The sequence below is a fragment of the Platichthys flesus genome, chromosome 24 (assembly GCF_949316205.1).
Source record: "Platichthys flesus chromosome 24, fPlaFle2.1, whole genome shotgun sequence".
Classification (NCBI taxonomy): domain Eukaryota; kingdom Metazoa; phylum Chordata; class Actinopteri; order Pleuronectiformes; family Pleuronectidae; genus Platichthys; species Platichthys flesus.
The window spans coordinates 3755009-3768963 of NC_084968.1; the positions used below are offsets into that span (position 1 = coordinate 3755009).

The following is a 13955-nucleotide window of genomic DNA, read 5'->3' on the forward strand; positions in this document are numbered from 1 at the left end:
TCATTTGTATCGCAGTAGCTTTCTTCCAGCTACTGCCGTTGTAATTCGGCCAACTTTGCGTGGGCCTCTTCCCCTGTACACTCTCGGTTTTGGCGAATGCGGGCTCTCTGCTTGCCCAACAGATGTTCAAGATAACTGACATCTCGTTGAAATGCGTGGCAATCAGCTTTGACCTGTCCAGCAGTGCTTCCGATGTAGTCCATGGTGATCAGTTTGAATCAGGAGCAATCTTATTGTTCAGCTGTTACTGGTTGACCTCTTATCGTCCTGACAATCGTAAGACACGGGGTAATCAGTAGGAAATGGTGTGAGTAATATGCTGCAGTCATTTTTATATGTGTAGAATGTTCTATAATGTTCAAGATCAGAGCCATTTCCAGGATGTTTGGATTTTTGTGCGTGTATGTGTGTCCAGGTATAGCTGATATAATGGGGACCTAAATATGTCTTCTTTAACCCTTTGATACAGAAGCTATGATAACCCCTTCTAAGGGATAACATGGGTTAAAAATGACCCGTATTGGCCTACAATGTTTTGTCATACATGGCTGAGTGTATCTTTGCTATATTTTTGGAAAACAATTTATTTCATCATTTAATATTCAAAGTATTCATTAAATATCTTGTTTTTGATTACCACAAATCATTATCTTCAATTTATTTTTTCTCAACTTATGAACTTAAACGGCGTGACACCGTTTGAGCCTGATGTGAAATATGTGAAGTCGCTTTTGCCCATTTCTCTAGCTGCTTCTTTGGAATGGGCTAACCCTTGTCCTGTGTTAATGCTTCAGAGCTATTTCAGAGTTATTCCTTGTCAGTAGTGAGTCTTCCTCGAACTTTCCATAGAAAGAAACCCTTTAAACTGCGCCTATGTTTACATTATACACATGCATATATATGCAGTGGCCGCACATCATTCTGTTTACCCGCGATTCTATGTCTTTGGATAACGACGACCTTGATGACTCAACTGCAAGACAGTTTATAACGAGCCTGATTGCAGAGAAAGCTAATTAAAATAACTAACATGTAAAACATTGTAACGGGTCCTTTATGAATTGAGATAATTTACATTGTTATCCTTTGCATGTGTGTGTCTCCATAGCAAGGTTTGGATCATTTGTCCCTGAATATAACTACTTGTGCATGTGCACGCTTTAGCTCTGTGCCAACTGTATGTGTCCTGCTGTGTGTATGTGAGTTGGGTCATATCCAGACAGGTTGATTCATGGGCCTCATCCCTCCTATTGGGATCCCTATTGATCAGGCCAGCTGTAGGCTGCTGCCGACTGTGGCTGGGAACCACAGAGCAGTTATCGCTAACAGATACACAGTCGGTCGGCATGATGGGATCCGTTGGCCCTGAGGCCTCACTCGGGTTGGGAGAACAGAAATGTTTTTTATTTTTGAAATTATATAATTTAATAAAATGTGAGATTGCATGAGGTCAGATGTTTATTTTTTTTTTGTTTTGTTGGCTTAAAGACGCAAGGTGGTCCGTTATTACCCCTTTAGTCTGGTTTGATGACATTCATTTTCACTTATTTGACATCGCTCAACCTGGGCAATTGATCTGTGTCTCAGTGTTGACTCGGTTTTAATCCCAGGGCAGTAAATGTTTAGTTTTTTGTCTATAATGCAGCCTTTCTAGCCGTCTGTCACCTTTTCCCCCTGAGGTGACAGGAATAATCTTTTCATTTCTGCCTGTGCAGTAGAAAAGCACGTAATCGGATTTTGTTACATTAGCGCAGGTCTGATCATATCTCTGCTGTGGCAATATATAATGAAATGTTAGAGCTCAGGTTATGCAAGATGGAAAAACAAGAACAGTGTGTGTGTGAGCAGCTATATGTGCCAGAAGCTCAGTGTCTGTCATGATGATATCTCAACGGGCGGCTTGCTGCAATATTGTTTAAATTTACACAAAGATGCAATTTAATATAGAACATTATTGTAAGAGGATATTGATTTAAATGTGCTTTATTAATGTTTTTTAGTCTGCACTACCATATTTATTATGCCTATGCAAGTTATACTTGTTTATAAAGTTACCTTAATTGTTCGCTTTTGCGTCTTTTATTTAACTTTGAAGGATATAAATCAAATACCTTTAAATGTCTATGTATGTCTAACTGTGGGCGTGGACATCTGACAAGTACTAGCGCATTTTCCCAATGGCAGTATTTAAAAATCCAAAAAGATTTTGGAAAAAGGTACACAATGCATGCTCTTCTGGACACAGACTCAATCAGGGCTTGGTGTCTCACACACCACACTGCAGAAGTAGAGTTCAGAGGTGTGTGAACACTCGATTAGAGTCTGCAGGAGTGGGCCGTCTGCTGCTGATGTTGTTTGCCATCGCCTCCTCAGACCCACAGTCGCACTGGCTCGACCCTGAGGCAACGCAGACAAGTTGTGATCTGTGTGTGTGTTTGTATCAGTGACTGTGTGTGAGAGAGACTAGAACAGGGGTCGGCAACCTTTACAATCAAAAGAGCCTTTTTGCCCCCTCATCCAACAAATATAATTTGTCTGGAGCCGCTAAACATATTTGATAACACAGCTAATAAAGTTTTATATACAGTTATTCTCGGCTGTGACCAGAGAAACTGCGTTTTCACTGTTTCTGATATTTTTCAACAAAGTCACAGACCGGCTGCCTTACGTGAGCGAGCTCTGATCTCACTGGCTGTGTCGCTGTGATAGAGTGCAGTCTAGTGGCATATCTTAAAATCTCTCCAGCCTCTACTAGTCATTTACGAGCTGCATCTTGAGCATGTGCAGCGTAGATTTCTGAGGATGTACATAACCAAACAAATGAACATGAATACATGAGGTAGCTATCATGAGCAAACACACATTCATTTTAAAGAAAATATAAGGCCTACTTAAAAACTACATTTAGGATTAGGTATTGACAATTTCACCAAATACAGTGTAACTGGATCCTGCCCCGGACATTTTTCATCCACGACACATAGTTGCAAGCTAGGACTTTCAGTTAATCGACTTATGTTATTCATCATACATGTATCAAATTTCGTTGTATAGTGGAACTTTATAATGACTTTCAAACCGTTTTCTGACACGTCGTCGGGAGCCTCTCAGGCCTTCTGACGTCTCACACCATGCATGCTAATGAGGATTAGGTGTTGTCAGAGTAATAGTGGAAAAAAAATCAAAACGAGTATAATTTGTACCTCCTATCTTTTCACACTGATCCCACACCATTTCTTGTTTTGACTTACATCCATCAGATGTTTTTCATTTTATGAAAAAGAAAGCCATACCCTAACAGGCTCCACAGCCACCATCAAATCCAGATTGGATGTCATCAACAGGAAATTCACAACAATATAGTGGACACTGACTGAAAATACGGTGTATTCACATAAAAAAGTATGTGAATCTGTCCTCTGTCCTATTATATTCACTCACAGCATCAAAGGGGAACAAATGTAATCAAATTAAGGAATGAATGTAGTCGGTTAAAGTCACACGAGTGAAAGTGCACTGATGTGTATGTGTGTGATGGCCTGTGATAATATATGCGATTGTCCCTGGGCAGTATCCGGCACCAGCTGTTGGTAATAAGCTGTGGCTTTTAATGGACGCTCCCTCTAAGCTGCGGAGCTACAGGGCACCAAGGCTCATCTACAGCGGCGGCCTGGCACTATACTTAGTAAACACGCCTGCTGCTCCCATATTATAGCCACATTAGTCTGGCCCCTTTTTTTTCCATCTCACATACTAGCTCTTCCTCTACCCCCTCATGGAGTCCAATCAACCTAATAGATCTGCAATGAACCTGCCGAGCATTGTAATGAGCCTTGAGTTCGAACAAACGCCAGAGGACATTGTGTGAATCAGTAGCGGGGAGGAAATATGAATAGAGATAAGACGTTTCTTAAAAAACAGGGATTAGCTGCAAGGTAAGATTGAGATGGAAAGATACACCGTGGATGTCTAAGTTTTAGTCTTTTGTCCTTGTGAGTCTGTCAGTGTCTTCCAAGAGTGTGTGCGAACATTAAACAAACTCTTTTACACATTAGCTTTTGAACCTCCTCTGGCTTTGTATTCACACTGCTACACTTACTTTCCCATGGGATGCAGGTTTAGCACACAGTATGTCACACGTTGCTGCACGTTAGTGAATCTCCAAATGGAATTGGAAACAGCACCTCTCTTTTAACCTCAACATATTCACCTTTTCCCTTATCATTCGGGAAAACGGATAATTGGAACACAATTTCACAGGAAGGACGTTGGCTCTGTGTTCTGATCTCTAAACAAGATGGAAAGATTAAGTCTTGTTTCTTGAGTGAGAGGAATCAAATCTGAGCGTTGGTGGTCTGTGCAACTTCTCTTTGATTGTGGGGATTAGAGCTATGGATTGTTCATCGCTGTCTTAACAATTACTCTGAGGCTAATGGAAGCAGACGCTGCTAATCTTTGCATGCTGGCACCAATGTAGATCTAGCAGTGCTCTTCCTTTTGTATCCCTGGTGTGTAGTCTCGCCCTGCTCAGCTGAATACACTAAGCTCAACGATTACACACTATTAACAGAGCATCACTCATAGCAAACCAACACAATTTCTGAGCAGTCAAGATATTACAGTTTAATTTATTTGTTTGAGTAAAAAGACAGGCTGCAAATTTGAGTGATTTCCACTTCAAGGATTTCAGTCTTAAGGCAGAATATTAACAGAGCGATTGGGGGAGTCACTGTCAGCAACATAAACATAAAAGAAATCTTGATTTATACTCATCAGTGTTCATGATGCCATTTCTTAGCCACAAAAAAGCCGCACTGAATATACAGCCGGACAGTTGTGGTTTTATATGCTGGGAGAAAGGGTCAAACATGCAATTCTTCATCCACCTAGCTCCACATCCAGTCTGACTTGTCAGAAACAACTGTTTCCAATCCTACATATATAACCTATCATCCAAATCAATTCTAGCCAGTGGGAACAGCCTAAAAAACACAACTATTTCTCTTTGTATTTACTCCCTGATCCACATTCTGTGAAGCAACAACATAAGCTTACAAAGGGAGGTGGATCAAAAAAACAAATAACATAAAATACTTGTCAAAACAGCCTGTCAGGAAACTCGTGGGTGGGGAATAAGCATGACATGGTGCCCACTGGTAGTTTTGAAGAAAGCATGTACTACAAAATTTACATTTTGATAATGATAAAATACATTGGACCAATATAAAATCCCCAAAAAACCTCATCAGGATCCAAATGTGAGATGTATATCAGTGCCTGAGGAAAGGGAGCATGTTTAAATTGAGTAATGGACACAAAGATTGAGCCAGTGTTAATTTAATTTTAACTGAATTAGAATGGACAGGTTACACCACTATAACTCCTCCATGTATGTCTATCATTTTACAATCGATAAATCTATACAGCCATGCAGCCTTCCCCATTTGCAGCTTGGAGTTTCCGCTACTTAAGCCGCCGTTGTGTTAAGACACAGTGAAGCATAAAATGGCCTAAACGGTGCCTCAAATGGAGCAAATGAGTGGCCGTTTAATTGCAGTGAGTTAAACTGGTTCCCTGTGGTAAGGTGTGAGAGTCAGAGGCCTTGAGTAGTAATTATCTCAGGTAGCTATCTCATTACCGTCCTCCTTTAGTATGTAAATGTGACCACAGGCTCGGTTGTTATATTGTGGATTGGACATTTTGTTGTGCTCCCCTCGAGGCTGTGCTGTTTATCACCAGATAGGAGGAAACAACTTAAGTGTCAGATGCGTTCCCAGGGATAACAGAGAGTGTTAATTGTCTTTGTGTCTACATGTGTGACCCATGCATAAGACTCGTTCAGTTAGGTAGCCAGGTTGCTTCTATCAAACAGAACATAGCCTCACTGTGAAGCAATTTAATGATCAAGGTGATTAAAGGAATTCATAAATAATGAATGATATGAACCATTTCAATGTTTACAGGGGGGCTGATCCTCCAGACCTGTATTAGTTCAGAATAAGACAAATTAAATAATAAATTGTCCAGCTTTGTATACAATCTCAAGGAACATTTTTTTTTTATTTAAAACTTGGAAATCACAACATTTGTTTCGAAGTAGTCCTTAAACATGGTCAGATCATTATGTGGGCAAACAACCTAATGTAACTAATAAAACAATGACCATTTTATTAGTCTTGTCTATATTAAATACATTTACAATTTAAATTAAGTTAATTTAAGTTCAACTGGAGTCAGGAGCTCGCAAATCTCGAGTCCAATACATGAGACCACAAACCAGGGGGTGTGGGTTAGGGCGGCTGTAACCGATAAAGAAAACAACATATTGACTTTGCAATTCACAAGAAGCCTCTGCTTATGTGAAACATGTCTCATCAAATTAAGTCTGAGAAGATGTACGATCAAGAATGGCTGATTTGCATAAAGCTAGACAGGGTTACATTGTAATCCCAAACGGTTAATTGGCCAACAGCTACACAAACTGCCTATAAATGGAGTTGTTTCAGTTCTGTCGTCTTTCCCCAGTAAGTGGGCCTTAACCTGAAGTTGGCCTACAAGTAAGGCGACACCTCACGGGAAATATAGCACTATGTGAGGTGTAAAGAAAATGCTGAGTTCCTTTGAGAAAATATTACTAAATATTATTAAAGTGAAGTATGTGGTGGAGTGATTTGAGGCTGATCTGAGTTTGCTGCCTCTGGTACTGACAGCTCACCATCATAGAGGGGGAAAGTAATCCCTGAGTCTATCAAGGTATCTTAAAGGATAATGTCGGAGTGGCTTTGCACCAACTGAAGATCAGCAGAAGCTGGGTGATGCAGCAGAACAATGACCCTAAACGTCGAAGAAAGTCTACTACTGAATAGTTCAAACTAAGAAAATCCAGCTTTTGGGAGTGGCCCAGTCAGAGCCCAGATGTTAACCCAGTGCAGATGGTCTGGGATGAGCTCAGAGAGTCATATAATTCAGGGAGCTCTGACACACATTAGAGGGTGAATATACCAAATGAGCTGGGCTCTGTGAAAGATTTTAAGAAGATATTTCAGTTGGGTCAGTCACTTTGACGGGGCTGATTATTTAGTCGCTTCTGCTATCGTGGAAAAAGGAGCAATTAGTCATGGACTAGGTAATTCAAATAAGAATGCCTGTCCGGTTTGGATCGGGCTTGATTAGCATTCAGGCAGGTTCAGACTGCAAAAAGCATCTTGACGAATGGATTCTCCGAGCTCAACTGTGCCGGAGTCACATCCGACCTGAAAGGGCCTTTAGAGTATGGCTGAGCTGCAGCAGGTCTGTGAGTAACAATGACCAGTTGTTTTGATTTTGAGGGGGTTTGTATGACCATTAAACATGGAAACGTGGAGAAAAACAATATGGTTCACTAAGAAACAACCTCTACTCCAGCACAGAGCTGGCATTCCTTATTTTCTCATCCAAACTGGAGATGTGCGGTTCGCTGATAATTGGTGCGAGCATGTGTGGTGAGCAGGCCAATGCCTTCGCAGCATCAGCATGAAGAGGATTCTGATGGCTCCGACTCGCCTGGCATTGGCATTTGAGGGAGGGAGGCAGAAAAACAGGGGAAAGAGAGATGCATATCATCTGAGCTGAGGAGTACAAGGCTTGAGAGAGACAGAGACAGACAGGGAGATGTACAGGGAAAGATGTCTCTGCCTCTGGTAATGCTGTTTTTTGGAGTCTGAATGAAATTCAGCAGTAGGATAAGGATCTCTGCCTTTAGTCCGCCTGTCAGCCTTTACATCTGATGGACACCAATTACCTGTGCCAACACCTGCCTCTTAAGCCCGGCGGTGGAAAAAAAAGAAACTAGACAATTTTGAAGAACAGCAATATTAACTTCCAGCAGTCAAACCCTCACTGTCAGACTGGTACGGAGCTGGATGTGCCATTATTTCCAGTGTGGGTTTGCATAGCATCTATTGAATTTTGACAAAGGCTCTGGGGAAGGATGAGTGTGTGTGTCCCTGTACTTGTATCATTCTGAGAACCATTTTAAGCACAGACCCGAAAGGGTGAGGACATTACTTGGAAAGTCTGGACATTTTGGCCTGTCCTCACTTCTTCAAAGTTAAGACTTGGTTTTATGGTTAGAATTAGATTAAGGTTAGGGTTAGGAATTTAGTTTAGATGGTTAGGGTTAGGATAAGGGACTAGGGAATGCATTATGCAGATGAGTGTCCTCACTAAGATAGAAGTAGAAATATGTGTGTGTGTGTCTGTGTGTGTGTGTGTGTGTGTGGGGGTGGGTTGGTGTGCAGGAGTGCTCGAGTGAGAACTGGCAGTAATTCACTCAGCTGATCCAATTTTCCAAAACTTATGAGAGCTATACACAGCATCATATTTTAACCAATGAAGGAGATTGGACAATGATCACAGGCTGTTACTCACTGCCATACAGTAAAGTGAAGTACAGTCTATTAATAATCTAATGTAATAGGTATTTGCTAATATTTATCCACACTTTTATTTAAAACAAAAATACACTATTTAATTCACCCACAAGCTAATATACTCTTCACCACCTTACTGGTTCTGAGGCAAGAACATTCATTAACTTATATCTGCTCAATATGCGACGCATCACTGTATGCCCCACATTAAAATAAAGCATGAGCTGCTCAGAAACCCCTCAAAGGCCTACAAATTGTGCATGCGCATAAGTGCACACATGGCAGAACCATGTTTAATTTGCAGACTGACACAGAAACAGTTTGTATCTGAAAAGCAAAACTGAATTATCTCCCTCTTCTTTGCCCGGTGGTCTTAATGAAGATGAAACGCATTTTGCACCGGCCTCCCAGATGAAAATTTAATTAGTTTTTTTTCACTCCTTCACCCTTTCTGGATCTTGATTTTTGCAGGGTAGTAAGACATGGGTGTGGTATCTTGAGTTTGCATCCCTACTCTCCCCTGCACCCCGGGGGCTGAACGTGTACCCAAACCTACTGGGTCCGAGTTGCAGTAAACAGACAGAATGCCACATTAGTATTCAAGCGACATCAGAACCCTGGACCAAACACTCACTGGACAAAGCTTGACACACACACACACACACACACACACACACACACACACATACACACACACACACTCTCAGACAAAAATAGTTTCCGGACAAGGAACAGGAGACATGCTTGAATTATCACAGCACAAAACTCTCGGGGAAAACGTACACCAGTGGATTGATTGAAAACATCTTTATCACGCCCTCTTTATCACTTGTGTGAGAATAGAAAAAAAAAAATCTCATTCCATGCTACACATTCTGCTGTGCTGTAGATTACCACCACACATTCATAATGCATAGAGGGTACTGCAGCGAGACAAAGCCAATTATTAGGAGGCGAGCGATAACACTGACACATTGCTAAAGCAGGAGTTGGCTGCTGCAAAGTGCTGCGAGCGAGAGTTTTTAAACTCTACCCATCTCATTGGTTTCTACTGGTTGTGTGAGGTGTTGATACGTCCCATTAGTCTGTCCATCTCCCTGTCCTTTCCCTTGCTCGAGTCTCCCACCCTCGCTGATTCCAAATGACATGCTGATTGAAAGCTAGCACACTGTGACATGTCAGCATATTTACAGATAAAGCCTCTGCTCGTGCTTTAATAAATACTTTAATGGTCCAGAGCACTTCAGGCCCGGTACACAACAACAAAGAGGATGAAATAGAATTTGCCCATAACTGCATTTCTTGCTCATAAGTTATATGAATGGGGAAGAGCTAGCTAAAGGAAAGTCAGCCGTTAAAAGTCGTGAAGATAAGCAGTGTACATCAGCATTGCTACTACGTGTCCCATTTAGAAATGGGAATCACACAATCACAAGGTGCACTAGTTGAAAGTCTGATAATCAGAATCCAGCTCAGGCCCATGAACATATAATGGGGCAAATATAACGACAGGCTTTTTTACTGGCATCCATACCTCCAAGTGTGAGTCATTGCATCTGAGCTGCTACATGAGTCACTTTCACAAACTTCATGAACTTGAAAATGACAGAGGAATAACTCATTGAATCCCGGGTCCTGATAAAGCAGGCAGTGCAGCATAACAGCATCGCACAGCACAATGTCATTCACCCAGAATTGTCCCTGTGCTCTCAAACCGGTTAGTCATTCACTGAAACCTTTCGAATTTGCATTTACATTGGAAAGCAGTGCATTTTCTGAGACTGAGCAAAACGGGGGCTAAGGGTTTTGTCTTCTCGAAATAAACAGTTAGAAAATCCCCTCTTTAATATACAATACCAACAAATGGAAGGTAATGTAGTAGGCAATATCAAATAGCTGCAATGCATAAATAATGTAAAAGAACAGGGTAGGAGGCAGACAGAGAAAAAGTGCTGAGTTCAAATGTGATTTATAATCAGCAGTTTGTCAAAGGAAAGTTTCCTTGTTCATTTAGCGCTCCCACTGAAGATAAAAGAGATAATTGGTGTTTGTTTGTGAGCATGTAAATGTTCACAAATATCCCAGCTGTATAATAACGAGGTGACGGAACCAGTCTGTCACTATGGCAACAGGGTGAGCGCATATAAAAGAACATGCAAAAGTGGCAGAAAAGTACGGAACGAGGACGACTTACCGGCTTGAGATGAGTCACCTGTGAGAGGACAAGGGGAGAGAGAGAGAGAGAAAAAAAAGAAGATGGATCAGTTCAACGAGAGGAGCAGGATGTCACTTAAGTATACCTGCTCACAACAAAATGAGATTCAACAGCAGGGGGAGAGAATAAAAGAAGTCTGGCTGGAATTAGCATGAAGACGACTGCCATTCCACACTTTGGACTCAAAACTGAGCTGCTAATTGGGACAGTGGAGGAGCTTGGAATGTTGAGAAGGCAGAAATCCTATTTTATTAATTCAAGTTAAAAAAAATCTAAAGTTGACTAAAGTCTGAGCAAACTTCTTGACAGTCCACTTCTCTTGCAACTGCAACAACTCCTTCAAGGTCTCATTAAAAAAAAACTGCATTGTGTGGTTCCATACAAACGATTTTTCCTAACTGTAATTACCATGTTTTCGGGACTGTTAAAAACACTGGATAATATTATGATTTTCTTTTTTAGGTTAAAACAGCCTAGCCAGGAGGAATATTAATAATACAAAATAAAATGAAGGTAAGGGAAACCAATTATAAGAATTCAACAGTTTAGTGGCACCAGTATTTAGTAACTTCTACTACACAGTTAATAGGTGAGACATCACTGGGTAGGGATTGTGCTTCAAGTCACATCCGTTGACAATGACATGACACATGTGCGATGCTTCAGGTAGACTTTACATCGTGCACAGTTACTGTCAGAGAATCAAACAGGTTGACAGACAGTGACAGAGCAAGAGAAGAAATGAACGGGAGAGGGTGGGAGCGGAGGCCGGGGGTTCTAAGGACATTTAGAGGATCACCCAATACAACAACCCACAGTTTAATAAAAGAGAAGCAAATAACCAGGGCTTAAATCCCATTTGACATTCATTCCAATGTCTAACAGATGATTCAGTAAAAAGTGTTAAAAAACATGCATAACTTTTCATATCATTGATCCACGCTGTCAGGTAAGACTCCTAATTAAAAATGGGAGCTGCTACATCAGCTAGCAGGTGTTAAAGAAAGTATTAAAGTAAGTATGCAGTGGTCGTGAAAATCAATTATTGATGGAGGGTACGTCCAACTTACTTGTGAAATGCATAACTTTCTTTCAGGGTAGTTGAGCAGCACACACACACACACACATACACACACACACACACACATAAACACACAAACATACAAACACACACACACACACACAGACAGTGCAATATCTGCACCTGCTGCATTTTTCTAAATTCCAAAACAACTGTCTTGGGCCTATGTGCCTTCCTATTCCAGGAAATATCCTACGTATTGTTCTGTATTTCTCTGTTCTAAAATGGCAGCGTGTTTGTAATGTGTGATAAGAGTGTAGCTTAAGATTGGTAAATGAGCACTTAAGAGACTCGTGCAGTGACCATTCTTAACCCGCCTGTTTGGAACGTTTTGTTCTATTGGCCTCTGTTAATACTCCAGAGTTACTTTTTGATTTTTTCCTCATCATTACTGATTCCTCCTTAAACAGTTATTTTTGGTAATGTTTTATGTTGAGTCTTTGGTGCAGAGTGACGTTAGAAAACTGTGTTTATCTAAAATAAAGACTTCTTAGACAATATTTTTCAAAAATTGACATAATCTTCACACCCACAGCTTATAAACAACAAATTAAAAGCTCTATAATTCAGCTTAATATAAACCACTGCAGCCACAAACAATGTTTTGCTTTTACCATAAATACAAATTGGTAAAAGGGGAGTGATTCTATGAATGTTGCTACCATGACGGAGATCAGCTAAAGGTTAGAGCGTTAAATGTTTTGAATTGTAATTAAATCTCTCTCTGTTGTTGACAGTTTTACCTAAAGACAAGCGTTGATATAAAGTTCATGAGCAGACTCAAATGAACACAGTCAGGGAGAGGGGATTTCCACCACAGGCCAATGAGCTGCTGGTTAGTGATCCCTTATGTCACTGCCAGCCATGAACAAAGTGGCCCATGCAGGACAGGCTGTCATCCATATTGGCGAGATGGCTACCACTACATGTCCAAGGTGAAAAGAAGCCTCTTCAATCCCAGCACATGGAGCAGAGTGGGAACGCCAGCCAGAGCAGATGGAGCGCAGGGCGCTTTGCCTTGCAGCACCGGCCTTGGGCTCGAACTACAGTCCAGGCACACAAACTGAGACAGAGCTTAAATGCTCAAAGTGGAGGAGGGAGGTTGAAGCCGAGAACATGCCAGAGCAATGAACACAATCAATATGGTCCCGTCTCTCAGGTCTTGTTTGTTAATATCCTGGATATTGACAAGGATTTCTCCGACTCCCAAATGGTATCAGCTGCCGTGCTCGCTCTGATATCGACAAACCTGCTCGAAAAACAGGAGGGTAGCCAGTGACACAGGCAAGTAGGTAAAGTGAGTGTTTGTGAGACAAGACACAAAGACAGGGAAAGAGCAGGTGAACAGATAGTTGGCCAAACACAACTCTTGCAACTTCTCCCAGGCCAAAACAGAAACCAAAATATAAGCGAGATACATGCTCCTGTGTGATAGCATGTTATGGCAGCTGTATATGAATATAAGCTGAATGCCAGTAGCAGTTTGGTTCTCAGTTTTTCATAAATTTTGATGTGAAAGCTGCTGAGGTGTAGTGACACTTCTGAAATTGATTTGACTTTTTTTGCCCAGTTACATCGTCCACACCATCGTCATTGAGTATGATACCCATCATTTCACCCAACAATGCATGTGACATTTTGTGACCACAAAGGCATCAGTGAAAAACACACACAAACACACACACACACACACACACACACACACACACACACACTGTTAGATTTTGGTAATTCAGTCTCACAGCCAAGAAGCAGTGACCCCTGGCTCCTGTCGATTTACTGTCGATCTCTTAGCACACTCTCCAAAACCCTTTCAGCAACACTGAGCTGTCAACCTGTCTTTCCCTTGAATGAGAGTGTGGAGAGGACACGGCACACATGAATGAGTGACACACACAGCACTAAAACATTTGTGTGCGTGCAAAAGGTAACAAAATAAACTATGCAAGGCCGTGTAAAGGGCAGACTTTTCAAGACCACATTGCAGGTTACCAGGAAACAGAGAGTTATCCACATATTGGCTGCATACCTGGGCTCAAACATGTTTACCTCAGTCAAAGAGGTTATATTTTCACCTTGTCCATTTGTTTATTGGTTGTAAGAAAGATAAGGTAAAAAGTATTGGATTGGAGAGGTAGATCTTTGAAAAAAACACACAGTTACTGGCTTGCTCTCATGCAATTTTTAGATTTTTCAACTTTTAAATCATGATTTAAAATTATGGGACAATCATTGATGTTATTGAGCC

General features: G+C 41.2%; 1 protein-coding gene across 1 annotated transcript in view; it reads right to left on the reverse strand.

Moving 5' to 3' along the window:
• The window catches only part of nrxn2b (neurexin 2b), a 598599-nt gene that overhangs the window by 388847 nt on the left and 195797 nt on the right, over positions 1 to 13955 (reverse strand). Inside the window, exon 5 of the mRNA XM_062384235.1 lies at positions 10606 to 10623. Within this exon, the coding sequence (XP_062240219.1) occupies positions 10606 to 10623 (18 nt within the window). The remainder of the gene's footprint in view (positions 1 to 10605; positions 10624 to 13955) is intronic.